This window comes from Lycorma delicatula, chromosome 8, assembly GCF_047948215.1.
Source record: "Lycorma delicatula isolate Av1 chromosome 8, ASM4794821v1, whole genome shotgun sequence".
NCBI lineage: Eukaryota > Metazoa > Arthropoda > Insecta > Hemiptera > Fulgoridae > Lycorma > Lycorma delicatula.
The window spans coordinates 53,970,113-53,988,131 of NC_134462.1; the positions used below are offsets into that span (position 1 = coordinate 53,970,113).

Below are 18,019 nucleotides of genomic sequence, written 5' to 3' on the forward strand. Positions count from 1 at the left end.
ACACACCAAAATTTTAATTAAATTAGTTGTGTGTTCTTGTTCTTTTTTCAAAACAATAAAGAAAAGAAGAGATATTTTATTAATCGTTATCTAATTATAAGAGTAATTTCTTGATGAATGTGGTAGAGTGAAAGATAGAAAGTACGAGAGGAATGTAAATCAAAGGTACAATAATTAATAGAAATGAAATAAATAAAATAAAATATAGAAGCAAATTCATATGAAGAAATGAAGAGATTGACTGGGGAAAGGGTAAATTGGTGAAGAAGAATTGCTGTTAACCAATCTTTCAATTGCACTCTGGTGGTTTTAACACCCCTTCTTGAGAATAGGTTGTTACACCTGAAAATAGTCTCCCAAAATTTTCAAAAAATAATCACTTTTGATCAGTGTCCAACTCTGATCAATATTTGAACCCAAGATCTAGGTAGAGAGATTAAGAGGCTTCTACTGCACGTTGACTCCTTTAATGTTACAACAAATTGATACCTGTTTTCAAACTAAACTTTTCCAAAAAGATGTTTGTTATCAAAGATGATATAACTTTGGTCCATTTTATAGGATATATAATTGTAAATAATGTCATTGCAAAAAATTTCTTTCTATAATGCTACAATTTGCATCTCTAGTGTTCTGACTATAACTTTCCAAATTCTATCTGCTTAAAATTAATTTTTTTCAGAAATAAGTAATGAAGGAATTTTCATTAATTATAGAGATTTATAAAATTTTTTACAAATTTAATATTTCCTTATTAATACATTTTATGGCTTCCTTATTTATCTAAAAGATATTTCTTTTTATTGTTCAGATGACAAAATTGCCTTGAAATAATATTGATTCCGTATAAGGAGACATATATATATATATATGTTATACTTATCTTAATATGTAATGAGGGTTTTTCTTAAGGAAGCCAATCTTGTCCTATTTAGTAAAAGAAGGAAAAGAAACTTACTGCAATATATGTTTGTGCTAGTTGTTTCAGAAGAATCACAGATCGGTAAGTAGCTTGTTGCTCTCATTTTGGGTTAAAATATTTTGATGTTTCCAGTTAATCTACCAGTTTGTCTAGTGGTGAACTTGTGATCAGAAATAAGATAATTTTGAAGTCGAGAGTTTTGAGTTATAACGTTTAAATCTTAGTAAAGGCAACTGCCTTTTACTTTTATTACTTTTATATGGATTTGAATACTAGATCATGGATACTGGTGTTCTTTGGTGGTTGGGCTTTAATCAACCAGACATCTCATGAATGGTTGACCAGAGACTGTACAAGACTACATTTCATTTACATTCATACATATCGTCCTCATTCATCCTCTGAAGTAATACCTTATGGAGGCTAAAAAGAAAAAAGACGGATTGAAGTTTGAATGGATGAATTCAGATACAAGTGCATACAAGTGGCTTGTATGGGTAGGAATTTCTTTTCATCTCATAGTTTCTTTGTAGCTAAAGTTTTCTTTTCTTGGATATTTCAATCAATCTTTATTCTTGATTTCTTCTTCTCTGGTTTTGATGATGTGCAGTAGGTAATGACTAAATTTTTACTTAATACATTCTAAGGAAGTGGACATTTTATATTATGTGCTTGGGTGTGGTTGTAGTTTGGAAGAGGCAACTCTGCTTATTTGCCTAAGTGTGTAGCAGGATTCTTTTTTCCTACCTGGTGGCTACAAAGAGCTCAACCTTGAGGTACACTTAAAGTAAAGCTGGGGTTTCTATCTTAATACATGCAGTACATACTTAGAACAAAAATATCTGGTGGAAAAGAAGGTAAATCAATTGGGTGTTTCCATTCTCTAAGGGTTAAATTGGACTGTTATCCATGCACATATTCTTATAAATTTAAGATCTCGCTGCTCGTAAGAACTAGGGCTGTTTTAAGCTCAAACCTGTTTAACCTGTTTTAAGCTCAGCCCTAGGGCTGTTTGATAACTCAAACTTGGCTATAAAATTACAATTAAATATTCATTTTTTATCTGAGATTTCAGAATCCAATCAAAGTTTCTTTCTTTTTCCATTTTTTAAATACTTTTTTCTCTTAAAAAATTAAAGTGCTTTTGTAGAAGTAATGTGTACCTACCTGAAATCCCAAAATTTTGTTTCATTAGGGTGATATTTATCATGAACTCGGGAATACACATTTCCTCTTTGATCTCCAAGCCAAACATCATATCCATTTTCAGCTAGGATGAATGCTAAAAAAACCATGAAAATATATATTTAAATTATATTACTGATTTAATGTTGATTTATAAAATCTATACTAATATACTATCAATTCAAAAATATTAATAAAAAATTTACAAATTTAATGAAGAAAATAGTAAGTTACATGTGATTAAATCTTTTTTTTTGCAAATATAAATATCCTGATAAATGGGATATCTTTTTTTTAAGAGTTGGTAGTTATATTTGAACTATCTTCAGGACATCTAGTACTCATATTTTTATTTGGCGTAAATTTCAAAGACCAAAAACATATTATTCTTTATTTAAAAAAAAGCAAATTTTTGACACTTAAAAGAAGCAAAGGAAGATTTAAAGAACTCACAGCTGACAAACAGTACTGCGTTTGGAATCGAATGTAATTATATTGTTACCACTACCACCATCTCCAATATAGTAGAAATTATACATACTTCACGAAATACAGTATAATCCCTAATAACATTTTTAACCGATATTCTTTAAAATGTAAATATATGGTAGGTAATATATATATATTTAATATAAAATAATACCGTTATCTATAAAATAATGTTAAATGTATATGATATATGCCACTCAGTGGATATGTAAAGACAGTTTGATTGCAACATTAAACATAATGTTTTTAAAGTGTCCTGCAAGAAGTGCTTTTACATCTTACTCCTCATTCAACTTATTACTAATATTTACTAATATATTATGTTAGTTGTTTGGTTTCTTTCTCTTTTTACAAACCAAGATGTATTAATATAATGTTTTCATAGTTTACATGTAATTTGCTTCTTTGATGAATAAATTCATCACATAACTTTCCAGGTTTTTTCCCCTGAATAAAATAAGCGTCATATGTAGCATTTCAAAGTAATATTTTTTAATATATATAAGGTGTAAAGTATTTACATCATTAGTAAGTGATAAAGATTACATGATGTCAGTTTAATAATGGGCACTTAATGATGGAAATTGGAGACTGTTACAAATTAGGTATGAAACTAAATAAAATTAATGGAATTTAATGAGTAAATTATTATTAAAATAAAAAAGCTATTCTAGTAATTAAGATGAAGTATTAATTGATAAAACTATGACAAACCTAGACAAACCAAGCTCTGGTTAGTATAAATCAAGTCAGAAATCAATTGCAAAATCTTCCAAGTCTGTCAGCAGATTGCTTTACCTAGAGACCCACTATGGAAAAAATTTAAATCTACTCTAAATTTTAGCTTAAAATCTAGAAATCTTTTTTTTTATTATTATTAGATGAATTATTCAATAAGTTGACTTATTAATTTGTCCTATTGTCCTTTATCTTATAAAACAATTCTAGTTACAACAGCTATTGTTAATTTGTATTGTTTTTCCTCTGCGGTTACCTTCATCTAAACCTAATAATAGTGCTACAACTTCAATTTCATTTCAATATTTATACTACTAGCATAAACATGATGTATTAATCTTTTTAGCAGGTGAAAATGAATGCTAAGAAACAGATTAATTTTTTCAACTTAAGTAAATTTTATTCAATGTTCCATTTGTGTAATACATTAGAAAATTACATTTTGTTTTCTTTAATATAATTATGAGTGAATTCAGAAAAAAAGAGTAAGTTTGATGTTTGATTAAGAGCTGATATGTGAAGCAGTTAAAATTTAGTATTTGTGGTGAACTAACTGAAAATGTTAATTTAGGATAGAATAACACCATTATTTTAATCATTATGGTACAGTTTGTAATACAACAGTTGACTCAGAAGATGACTAGAAATTACTTTGCACCTTAATTTTCCAGTTATGTTAGACTAGGAATGCTTAGTATTATTTCTGCTACAACCTTTTCATACATGTGATTTGAATGTAATCAGGTTACATTTGATATCATTCTTCTGCTTATAAACTGATGTTTGTGTAAATAATAATAGAATATAAAACTTCTTTGTCTGATATCCAGTGAAAGTATAGAAATAAAATGTTCACACAACTTGCTGATTCCATCTTATCAGTTAATGGATTCTTTGTTTCAATTAATGTAGTGAATAAAGAAATTGACAATGCACTTTAGATAAAGAGCTACATAACTAGAATGTACAATACAAGATTATTTTATCAAAAGTCTATAATGATAACTCCTTCAATGATTTAAATTAATTTTTTTACCTATCTTTTGAGGCAGAGAAGGAAAGAACACAGACTTATTTATTTTTCAATTGAGGAATACATTTACCTAAATCCTGACCTCGTCCTCGCAGCAAAAATTGATCAGATGCTGAAAGAATTCCATGTTGAATGAATACAGGAGTGTGTAAACTTACATTTTCTGTAATTATTCTTGTTAATTTTAAGATATAACCGTCTTCAGTCTTAACCTCATGCACTTCAGCTCCAAAACCTTGTTGAATAATCAATTCTGTCTGAAACATATGCTACTTATTAAAAATAAGTATTTTTTGATTGTTTTTATTATTTCTAATCTTTCATATTTAGTATATTTTCTACACTTTATGCTAATATCAAAGTTCCCTGATATATTAGGCCAATGTGATTTATATAATTCATTTTGTCCACCCAGAAGGGCTTTATTAATTTGTTGCTTTACATTCTCTGTCCAGCCTTTCTTATGGCTGTGACTTCTGTAAACCTGAGGTAGGGGATGTTAGAGGACATTCTCTCAGTGTAATGATGTCCCCTATACATCCAGCCTCTGTGAAAAACATAATGAAAGGGTTGCTCTCAAAGCTGAACAAAGCTGGAAAGCCTTTTTAGTTTGTCATGATCATAATTATTAAGGGAGAAAATTTTGGGCCTTAGATTAATCTAAAAAGAGTACCCTTAATTAAATCACATACAAGATTTAAAAGATCTTAAGAAGTATTTGATGATGTACAATAATGAAATATGTATAATTTTAATGAAAATTAGTTAAAAATATTGAGAAGTGTAATTTCTTATTTTTTAAACAATTACATTGATTTGATAAGTATAGAAGACAGAGAAAGAATAGCCTTTTTACGACACTTTTGTAACCCAGAAACAGAAAGATTTATTTTGACTTCTTATTTTCCACTTGCATGTAAAGAAGGAATTCAAAAACAAAAGGATATATTCAGCTGAGAAATAATTTTTCAATCTTTGAAATGAATATTTTACAATGTACAAAAGACAATATTAGGTCATCTCTCATGAACTTGATATTTATTAGTTATTTTGTTCATTTGTTATTTAGGAAGTCTCCAGATATCAGTATGCAGCTTTGTTTGATTATTTTTTGCCATAAACTTGCATCCCTTGCCCTTCATGTTATGAGTGAACTAGCTTATTACATCTGTGGATCTTAAATCAGAATTTATTGTTAATTAGAACCCAACAATAGAAATGTGACTGGAACAGTACTGAGGAATCGTTATTACTCATATAATTTTTTTTTAAGATTGCTAATTTAATTTAATCATATTTCATAGAAATTATGAAATTAATAAATATGTTATTAAATTGCAACTTAGGAGCAGAATAATATTTTATTTATAATTTTATATATATATATACATAAATAATAATAAAAATTACATTTGCTGCTTTTGTTTTTTTGTTTTGTTTGAGCACTTTGTAGTAATCACTACTTCATCAGATCTGATCTCATTATGAAAGCGTTCATATAATATAAAAAACTAAAAGCAGTAAGTTTAATTTATATTATTATACTGCTATGATGCTCAATTGCAAATTCATATATATACATTTTTTTGTCTTTTATAGGCATAGGTTGACTTTAGTCAGTCCATTATCCAAGTCTCTTGTTCAAGCCTTGCGATCCTCCCAAGACTTTTTTACATTCCAATCTCTGTGCCATTCTGATCTCCTTTCTGGTATTGAAAATGTACATGTTAATGCATCACTAAATAGCTGAAATAAACCAATACAAAAAATCAAATATAAGTTGTTATTTTCGGATTCTTGGATGCTTTTTTTCAGTTTCTTGTGAGTGTGAAGTGGAATGTTTTTCTCCTTGATTTTATTCATTTAATTTCATCTCATCTATGGTGTCTTCTGATGTAATGCCAATTTCCTTCAGATCCTCCCTTATCTCTCTGATTCATCTGCAGCCTGTCCTTGGCCTTGGATCTTTTTTGTAAATAATACAGCTAGCCATCAGATATAGTGTTATGGGGGTAATACGGAGATAGTGTTACATGAGTTACACATGTTTGAAGGCCATACAATATTCCTGGAATATTTATATTCTAGGCCATTTATCTCGCTAACTATGGGAAAGAGCATAAAAATGACTACAGAAGTTATGTAGTTAGGAGGGGGTATCCGACGTTGAACTTGACCATGTTAGTAAGTTATTAGATGTCTTGTTTTTTATATTGTTGTTATTATTATAATTGTTACTATTGTTGTAATTGATAGTAGGATTATTATTGTGTGATCATGGAAGGCTATTAGTTGTTCCTTGAGGTCACCGTTGGGGGTCGCCCCAAGGTCATTGAGGTTTTTCAAATGGAATTACCTTTTTTTATAGCACCAATGGAAAGTGAAAAATCTCACGTCAACATACTTGAATCTAGTTATGAAGTTTTATGATTATGTTTCATTTTTTCTTGAAGTTCATGGTTTAGGAAATAATCAAATACGGAATCTGATTAACATAATTTGCTGATTCAAGAGAGTACCAGATAGCAATCCTCTCATAACTTAGAAACCAGTCTATAGTAAATATCTGTGAAAATAATCTGGCTCCTGTATCACTATCGCTGATGGTTAGCCATATGACCTTCAAAAAGTCTCAAGGTCATATGTGTGACCACATATTCCAATGTAAACTGTTTCGCTCTTTTCAATGGTGGGGTCAAAACTAGGTGATTCCATTTGAAAAGATAGTGTTAATCTTGATATAAAGGTGAAGGTTAAATACAAGATCACCATGAGGCGTCCCTCTCCAGTCTGAGTAACTTGTTTTTTTGCTCTATCTCCCTTCGGTTTTATACTTTAAAATTTTATTTGGTATTTTATACATCATATATATTTTCCAAAATTATAAACCCCAGGTTTTAAAGACAGAAAACATTATTTGAAAATTTTTACACTAAAAACAAAATAATTCTTGTTTTAGTTTTTATTTGTCGTTAGGGGTGGGGGGGTGTTGTTAGATTTAGAGAAAACTTTACAAATTTGTTAAGCTTAACCTATATAAAAAATGTTTTAGAAAATTCTTTTTTAAATTTATTCCCCACTTCTAAAATGTAAATCTGTTTTTAGTGTTTCGGATTCTGTGTTTTTGGTTGTTACTCTTCTAATTCTTTTTATTAAAAAAAGTTGTTATATTTTTCTTTATAACTACAAAGGCTATTAAAATTTAAGTAGATTTGGCCCCTACAATACACCCCAGATCCCAAATTTTTCATTACTATCATAAAAATTATAATTTATTTTTAAATAATTCTCTTTTTAAATTTTTTTTAAAAATCACTTCAACTGCCCTCAACTGCCCTCACATAGGAAGGTGGAGCTCCCAAAAACAAAAATCTTTTATTTTAAATTTGAAAATTTTGATGCGTAAATCTTATTTAATCTTATTTATGCAAGATTATTATATGACTTGACCTGCATAGTTGGGAAAGTCATGCATTACTTTGCCAGCTTTTTATATGTTTTATATGTTGATTTTTTCAACATATAAATAATTGTATAATATATCACCGAAGAAGTTATAGTGTATTAAGAAAGCACTTTGAGAAAAACGTAAAAAGTGAGATCTACAGTATAAGGTAAATCAAAAAATTTTAATTTATTTTTCAATATATATAATAAATAGCTATATAGAATGCCTCACGGAAACAGGACATATTTGAATTTAAATATTTTCAAGAAAATATTTGTTAATAAATTTCAATATTGCTAAATATAATACCATTTAAGATTAATAGAAATCAAATTTATTTCTTGAAGGTTATTCTTTATAGATCACCTCCACCTTTATGCAAATAGACATTCCTGCAACATCTAAGTCACATTTTACACGATTTGATGTAACATTTCAACTGTATTTTTGGATATTTACTTATTGATTTTGGCTTCTAGTTTTCCGATCATAGCAGGTCGACTGCAGTACATTTTGCTTTTAAAGTGATCTCCAGAAGAAGTAATCCGTATTAAACACAATTTTTTTAATTTTCCGTTCCGTGCACACCTTGAATTAAATTTAAATATTTATTTAATAAAACAACTATTTAAAGTATAATAATGTATGAAAATTCTCATTTTCTTTAGTTGCTAATATAAATTTTTTATCATTTTTCTGTGTTCAAAGTGTAGACAGTGTATTTGACATTTAACTGCACAATTGATTTATTCACGCCTTATGACTTTCATATATTTCTATTCTTTTGCTTCTTCCTTTTTATTTAATTCTTAAGAAGTTTCTACAGTTTCTATTGGTGAAGAAGCTTATACGCGGTTGGAGAATCATAAATAAACATTTCTTTCATTTGGAATGTAATTGCCAATATGAATTCCATTTGTTTGGACGAATCGATGAATAACTGCGATGAACCCAGAGCAACATAAGGTGATGATCAGAGCAACGTAATATTCAATTAAAAAATAATTATAATAAATTTGTTAATGTTTACAATAATGCACAAAAATAATAAATAAATAAAATACAAATAATAATAAATAAATAAATCGATTCAAATACAATTTCATCTCCTTTTTTTAACTTTTTTTTAAAATTTAAATATAGTAATTTATTAATATATTTAAATCAACCTCTGTCAGTAAAAAAAAGATTACAATAAATAAAAATTCAATAATAAGAAAAAAAAATCTGATTTGGACACACATGACTTCCTTGTACGCTTGTTAAATTATATATACACATTTTTTTTTAAATGCATCTACACAAGATTTTATTTCATTAATAATTTCTGATATTTTTCATTATTATTTTTTTTTTTAATGTTAATTATCATCACTGGTTATACATTATTCATGTTTTGTAATTATTATTACTGTTTAGTAATAATATACCGTTTTATAATAATATATAAAATTATAAAAGATTAGCCAAGATAAAAATAAAAGCTAGTTTCCATAAAAGCCACTTCGATGAGAACGTCCTTGATCACTTGATCAATTGTAAAACGATCGTATGAAAGAAAATTGTGTTTAAAGAAGATGTAGAGAATATTTTTTTCAAGAACAATATTTTCACTACTATGGTGTCTTAATTTATGTATCAACTATCTGGATACACAAATCCACTGGAGAAAAATCCACTATCTAGGTATTCATCTATGCACTGTTAATTAACCACTCTCTTTTAAACAGGATAGTGGAAAACAACAATTTTTCAATGTATGTGACATGCTTATTAATAGCTTAATAATCTCTTTTACTAAGGAAAAGTAGAAGTGCATAATGACGAATAAACAGAATAAAAGAAAACAAGGAAAACAAACCATAGATAAACGAATCATTGATAAAGATTATATCAGATTCAGTTTGAATCTTGACAACTGTCCATAATTGAAAACTCTCTTACATAAATTAATAAAATTTCGAAATTAGGAAATTATCCAAGCACCTACCATGTTAGTTTTTAGAATTAAATTGTATAAAAGCTAACGTCTGAATTTGTAATAATGAGTATGAACAATAATAAACAAGTGATAAAATTTAAAATGTTAAAAACCACACAAAACCACACACACACACACCCACAAACCTCTTTTAAAAAAATTAAAAAAATCGACTTTTTAAACTTTTATCTACTCCCCTACCTATTATATATTCTAGTTAGAGGACTATGGACCACTGGAAGCGCTCGGACGAGGAACTCTACTGTGATACAATCAAATCCGGGGGCATTGTGTCGTGCCACGCTACAGATCACCAGGCGCACTTCCGCCTCAGTGATCTCAGAATATTGTATGTCGATCTCGAAAATCGCAACTTCCCTCCTGATATGCCGGTGGTATGAAACCTCACCCAGCATAGTGCCATCCGGGAGCAAATCATTCAGCAACATATTAAGGACACGGCCCAATTACCACACCCTTACGGGTTGTCAAAGCTGACAGGCCGATATCTTTCCTGCGCTTATGTCCAAGGACCCTATACACAACGCTCCAAGGGTCTCTATTCCCTTTCTCCTGAACAAAGGAGCGCCAGGAATTACGTTTGGAGGAACTAATGCTATGAAAGTACCTAGCCCTCCCTTTGCGGTAATCTGCAGTTAGGGCCGCACGCCGATTGGGATCACCATCTCGTTGCGCAGCCCTTCTGAGTCGGTTCACAAACTGCTTCATTGCTGTCAGATTCCGAGATCACCAACCAAATATACGTTCTCGGCCAGAGCCTCTGGGAATGGCGGCTTCAGCTGCCACCGCCACCGCAGAGTGAAATTTTCTGCCAGGATATCTTATGGCAGGTGAAATCTTATCAGGTGATTTTAGAGTAATTAACTCAGCGTCAAATAATGGGCAGGCAGGAGTAGGTTTCGTGATGAACAAGAAGATAGGGAGGAGAGTGGAGTATTTCAAAACGCATAGCGATAGAATCATTGTAATAAGGATAAAATCAAAACCTAAACCGACAACGATTGTTAACGTTTATATGCCTACAAGCGCCCATGATGATGATGAGGTAGAGTGTGTATACGAAGAGATTGATGAAGCAATTAAACACGTAAAAGGAGATGAAAATTTAATAATAGTTGGAGATTGGAATGCAAGCATTGGAAAAGGCAAGGAAGGAAATATAGTGGGTGAATACGGGCTGGGCAAAAGGAATGAAAGAGGGGACCGACTTATAGAGTTTTGCACGAAGTATAATTTAGTAATTGCCAACACCCAATTTAAAAATCATAATATACACTTGGTAAAAGCCAGGCGATACTGCAAGGTATCAGATAGATTATATCATGGTTAAGCAAAGATTTAGAAATCAACTCGTTGACTGCAAAACTTACCCTGGAGCAGACATTGATAGCGACCATAATTTGGTGATAATGAAATGTAGATTGGGGTTTAAAAACCTGAAGAAAAGTTGTCAGATGAATCGGTGGAATTTAGAGAAGCTTGAGGAAGAGGCGGTAAAGAAGATTTTTGAGGAGGACATCGCAAGAGGTCTGAGTAAAAAAGATAAGGTAGAAAATGTAGAAGAAGAATGGGAGAATGTTAAAAAGGAAATTCTTAAATCAGCAGAAGCAAACTTAGGCGGAATAAGGAGAACTGGTAGAAAACCTTGGGTTTCAGACGATATATTGCAGCTGATGGACGAACGTAGAAAATATAAGAATGCTAATGATGAAGAAAGTAAAAGGAATTATCGGCAATTAAGAAATGCTATAAATAGGAAGTGCAAACTGGCGAAAGAAGAGTGGATTAAAGAAAAGTGTTCAGAAGTGGAAAGAGAAATGAACATTGGTAAAATAGACGGAGCATACAGGAAAGTTAAGGAAAATTTTGGGGTACATAAATTAAAATGTAATAATGTGTTAAACAAAGATGGTACACCAATATATAATACGAAAGGTAAAGTCGATAGATGGGTGGAATATATTGAAGAGTTATACGGAGGAAATGAATTAGAAAATGGTGTTATAGAGGAAGAAGAGGAAGTTGAGGAGGATGAAATGGGAGAAACAATACTGAGATCTGAATTTAAGAGAGCATTAAAAGATTTAAATGGCAGAAAGGCTCCTGGAGTAGACGGAATACCTGTAGAATTTCTGCGCAGTGCAGGTGAGGAAGCGATTGATAGATTATACAAACTGGTGTGTAATATTTATGAAAAAGGGGAATTTCCGTCAGACTTCAAAAAAAGTGTTATAGTTATGATACCAAAGAAAGCAGGGGCAGATAAATGTGAAGAATATAGAACAATTAGTTTAACTAGTCATGCATCAAAAATCTTAACTAGAATTTTATACAGAAGAATTGAGAGGAGAGTGGAAGAAGTGTTAGGAGAAGACCAATTTGGTTTCAGGAAAAGTATAGGGACAAGGGAAGCAATTTTAGGCCTCAGATTAATAGTAGAAGGAAGATTAAAGAAAAACAAACCAACATACTTGGCGTTTATAGACCTAGAAAAGGCTTTCGATAATGTAGATTGGAATAAAATGTTCAGCATTTTAAAAAAATTAGGGTTCAAATACAGAGATAGAAGAACAATTGCTAACATGTACAGGAACCAAACAGCAACAATAACAATTGAAGAACATAAGAAAGAAGCCCTAATAAGAAAGGGAGTCCGACAAGGATGTTCCCTATCTCCGTTACTTTTTAATCTTTACATGGAACTAGCAGTTAATGATGTTAAAGAACAATTTAGATTCGGAGTAACAGTACAAGGTGAAAAGATAAAGATGCTACGATTTGCTGATGATATAGTAATTCTAGCCGAGAGTAAAAAGGATTTAGAAGAAACAATGAACGGCATAGATGAAGTCCTAAGCAAGAACTATCGCATGAAAATAAACAAGAACAAAACAAAAGTAATGAAATGTAGTAGAAATAACAAAGATGGACCACTGAATGTGAAAATAGGAGGAGAAAAGATTATGGAGGTAGAAGAATTTTGTTATTTGGGAAGTAAAATTACTAAAGATGGACGAAGCAGGAGCGATATAAAATGCCGAATAGCACAAGCTAAACGAGCCTTCATTAAGAAATATAGTTTGTTTACATCAAAAATTAATTTAAATATCAGGAAAAGATTTTTGAAAGTGTATGTTTGGAGTGTCGCTTTATATGGAAGTGAAACTTGGACAATCGGAGTATCTGAGAAGAAAAGATTAGAAGCTTTTGAAATGTGGTGCTACAGGAGAATGTTAAAAATCAGATGGGTGGATAAAGTGACAAATGAAGAGGTATTGCGGCAAATAGATGAAGAAAGAAGCATTTGGAAAAATATAGTTAAAAGAAGAGACAGACTTATAGGCCACATACTAAGGCATCCTGGAATAGTCGCTTTAATATTGGAAGGACAGGTAGAAGGGAAAAATTGTGTAGGCAGGCCACGTTTGGAGTATGTAAAACATTTGTTGGGGATGTAGGATGTAGAGGGTATACTGAAATGAAACGACTAGCACTAGATAGGGAATCTTGGAGAGCTGCATCAAACCAGTCAAATGACTGAAGACAAAAAAAAAAAAAAAATCTTATGGCAGGCCGTGAAGGTCTCGAGAAAACATCTTCTGTCTGGACTCCAACAAAGAGGAGAATTTCGGCCAGTCCGCCATCCTATGCAGGAAGCGCCCCCGATAAAGAGGATAGTGTCCCTCATGGCCATCGCGCAGCTCACCCGCTATTTCTAATAGTATCAACCGATGAGCGCTAGAATAGTCATCAACCACAGACTAGTCTAGGACCCTGCTAGGAATGTCCCTACCAATGGTGATGTCAATATTTGACTTGAAAAAGCCCTTCGTCTGTTAACCGTACCGACGTAAGTGGCCAACTGGTGTGCAACATTAAAGACCTCAAAATTGTGCTACACGATAAAACTGTCAAGTAGGCCACCCCCATGATTAGTGATCCACTGTGCCAAAAAAGCGACTTCGCATTAACAACGTCACCGATTAGGATTGGACCATTACCCACAATACGAAGGATCCTATCCCATCTCACTAGGTGTTCCTCAGTGGGATCACTGTATTGGAAATATGAACTAACAACTGTAAGGTTCTCTACGCGAATGGCAAGTCTGACCACAACATAATATGCGTCAGAAACCTGCAGTATAAAGACATTATCAAGCGACTTCCTGCAAAGAATAGCAGACATACAGGTACTCCCTTCACAAAACATTTTCCAGCTTTGAAAGCCTGAAGGATCCCCCTAATTAAATATGGGTGCTTCAGAAGGACAACATCGAGACTCCGTCTCTCTACAATCACACCTAACTCAACCTGGACTACATAAACACCCTGGGCATTTAGTTGACAGAACCTAACTATCTAAAGAATTAAATTATAGCGCAACGGCACTTACGTAGCAGTCACACTACTTACTAACAACTGGGTCTCATAATTATTGTGCAACTTTTTACAGTTAGCACAGGCTGGAGTCTCGGTCTTGTGCCAGCAATCGTCACGTTTGTGGCCTTTCTCGCCACAATGGGCACACACCAAGACAGAGTTATAAAATTTAGCCCTGTGACCATATATGCAGCACTTGAAACTTCTTTGGACATCCACGTACTCTTTTAGTCGACAGGACCCTAATTCAATAAATAGTCTGCCTGCAGACATAAATTTTTGAAAGAGTCCAGAACTTACCTCAAAGATTCTGTGATCTTTCTGGGTATCACGCCTACCCATTTTAAAGACCAACCTGCAGTCCCACCGGAAGGCGGCTTCATCCAAATCAGTGTTCTGCTCCCTAATGAGTGACATGACATCTTCGTCGGTCAGGTTACGGTCAATATCATAGACCACAATATCATACGGGCCTACGCATTCTCTTCGGGTCTATTTTCATATTCAATCGCTTAACCGCCGTGGAATCTCTAATATCCTGAATGGTATCTGTGTCATCCGCTACCACATCTAATCCCTCTCCATTTTCTTTAATATTCCTGATTTTAAGACCTTTCCGGTCACCCCAAAGGGCAAACTGGAGGTCTTTTTTCATCTGACTGCTGGACACAATCAAGCCCTCCGCCCTGTTAACAAATGCAACCTCAGGTTTCTTAGAGGACTGGCTGGTTTCATGTCTATCCCTGACTACCTCAGCGTACCTACGCAGTTGCATTTGGGCTTGAGCCGGTTTCTGAGCTAAGGTTATTTCTTTAGGCTTTGAGGCAAGATTTTCGAAACCCTCGATGAGAGCTGTGAAAGCCGCTCGGAAGAATTCGAGCCGAGGCAATTATCTCCTTTTGGTAGCTGCAGTAGTACATGTGGGTTTAGTTAAATAGGAAGACAAGCCACCCAGTTCCGCCAAAATATCACGGGCCAATGGAGCAGAACTGCTAGGCCTGCCCCCGGCTTGCAAAAACTCTTCAATAAGTGGGTTAATACCCTCCCGGATGGTCATCCCTATATCTACTTCTGAACTATCGTTATTAGAACCAGTGTTCGAGGAGGTCGAAGGAAAAAGCTCCGGCCTCCTCCTCCAGTTAGGCTTGTTACCTACCTCACTAACATCTGTTATAGTCGGAGATGCCCTGACCTTACAGTATACGAACAAAATGCCGCTGTATTCCTTCTATTACAGATATTGGGCACAAGCCCGCAAGTGTGACGACTACCGCAGCGAGCGAGCACCTTCTGTGTTCTCCTGTCAATCTTTGCACCTCCTGCCGCTACTGGATCAAATGTGTGAAATTAAAGATCACCACACACAGTTACAGATTACGGCCCCGCTCTAAAAGAGCGAGAGCAGGACTAAGGTTAAAGGCCCCTTTGCTCGTAACAGGGACTTGCGACTAGGAGTCGTTGTTACTCTTTCCGCCGCCATCAGGCGAGTGGTCGAATAAATCGTGGGCCAAAATCTCTGAATCCTAGAGAAAAGGGATATGAATCGCCTTGACAATAAGGGCGCAGTAAATAAAAAGACAACTTTATTCGAATTTTGGGTCAATTTTTTTATTTTTTTAAATGGTAAATAAGCATGCTTGCATGTACTGAGCTTAATATAAAGTGGGGTTACGTTTGCAAAATTTTGAGAAAATTGAAACCCTCTTCCGCACCACTTGGAAAATTGACCCCAATCCTTAACCAACAAATTATCCCATACATACTAGTCTGTAAACAATTTCATAAAAATCAGTTTATCCAGTCAAAAGTTATTAAGGTTTAAACACGCCAACACATGTGCATACGTATGTACGAAGATTACGTCTTACTTTTTTTTTGTTTTTTGGCTTCCCTGGATCATAAAATGTCGAGAAAAATAGAAAAAATACATACCCCATTTTTTTACTGAATACCATACTTTCGTTCTTGCAGAATAGCGCTATAGCTATGATGTCAGAAAAGTAATAATATAAAACGTTTTTATTGTTAATTTACCCTTTATTTCAAGGCGTTTTCGGTGAATCAACTATCTTCACAGTTATTTATGCAATTAAATGCGTACAATATAAAGAAATTGTTATTTTAGGATAGTTATTGAAATAAATTTGAAAACAGAACAAAGTACTCATATACAGCATTACAAACAAATTATTTTACATAAAAAATTATAAGAAGTAATAAATGGAAAAATTTGAAAAAAGAAAAATAATATATAATACATTATCGAACATTAATATACTCGAATCTAAAACAAATAAAAAATAAACATATATATGAGAAGTATCGGTTATGCAGTCCCAATCAAAACTTCAAGAATTTGAAAAAAAAATAAAAACCTCCACCTCAGATTCCTTATCACGGTTTAAAAAAGATGTCTTTTTACAATTGGATAATAAAATTTATTTTAAGGTAGAGGTAACATGAATTTCATAGAAATATATCCCTCGTCATGAAGGAAAATTAATTTTAATGTTCTTTCCGATAGAAAATTTTCTTAAAGAAACTTTTGATAAATTTAACATTTTAAAAAGCTATTAGATATCATCGGTCTCACATTTTTATTCCATAATGAAGTTTCTAAATCTAACTTGACAAAGAAAATTTCCTATTTATAGGTGTAAAATACTGACAATACCTACTGATAGTTATTTTATAAAATTACAACTAATTTAAAATATATAAACATTTATTTTTGTAAAGAAAATTATTTTTTTCTTACGATCTAAACATTTTTTTTTTGTTTTTTATCGTATATATTATTTTTATTCAATTATAACGGGTTTCGATTTATCTTCTGAAATTTTCACCAAATTTTATAACTCCAGAATAAATATTAAAAAAACAAAAACAGAAATTATAATCTTAAATTTGAAAGATTTACTCATCATGCTAAATTTCTATTTTTTAAATTTTTGTTACAGAACAAGTCAACTTAGAAAACATAGTTATAATATTACAACAAACGTCTTACAGCATATTTTTTTATAAGAATAATAATATTACTATTATGTGCGTGTATTAAAATTTAATTATATATATACTGACAGTGTTTAAGTATGTTCCAATTATGTTGATTCGGTCTTCAGTTTTGTAGTTAGCTTTGGAATCCAGAAAATTAAAATCACTATTAATTTTATCATAGTTTTTCAAAGTGGTAAAGATATTTTCATTTAAAAAAGTCCTGTTAAAAAACGAAAGTTCTTCTCCGTAACAATTGTCTTTATTGCTTGTTGTAATTAAAAATATAAAAAATGTTAACCACATGTTTGATAACGATTTCAGTTTTATATTCATATGAAGTATACTCGTGAACATAGCAAAACTATATTAATAACAAAATGTACTAACATTCGGCATATTTATAGTTCGTGAACAGTTGTATAATCGTACGGTAGAGTAGTCTAGGTAATTGTTAATCATTAATTAGTTAAAAGTGGTGTGGAGGTTATGCGTAATTCAACTTAACGATTGGATTAGTAGGTAATATAATATTCAGTAATATAAAATCAAAGTAATCTGAAATTAATTTCATATTAAAATTAATTTTTAATTTTTACCTTAAATAAGGATTACGGGCAACCAACCACTTAGTTAGGGATGTTAATTCAATAACTCCCTCAAATAACCTTCTTAAACAACGGGTTCACTTAATATTATTTTCTTTTTTGAAATCCAACATAATTGTATAGTATTAAATGGTGAATTATAATTAAATGCCCTCGTTAGGCAATGTAATATTGAATTAAAAATAAATAATTTTTAAATTTCGACTTTTTTTAAA

The 18,019-nt window shown here is 31.9% G+C and overlaps 1 protein-coding gene across 1 annotated transcript in view; it reads right to left on the bottom strand.

Moving 5' to 3' along the window:
* The window catches only part of LOC142329455 (lipase 3-like), a 40,602-nt gene extending 23,060 nt beyond the window's left edge, over positions 1-17,542 (bottom strand). The window contains exons 1-3 of the mRNA XM_075374105.1: positions 17,284-17,542; positions 4,438-4,624; positions 2,090-2,204 (exon numbers count right to left, since the gene is read on the bottom strand). Coding sequence (XP_075230220.1) covers positions 2,090-2,204; positions 4,438-4,624; positions 17,284-17,532 — 551 coding nt within the window. The 5' untranslated portion in view covers positions 17,533-17,542. The remainder of the gene's footprint in view (positions 1-2,089; positions 2,205-4,437; positions 4,625-17,283) is intronic.
* Between the last annotated feature and the right edge of the window lie 477 nt (positions 17,543-18,019).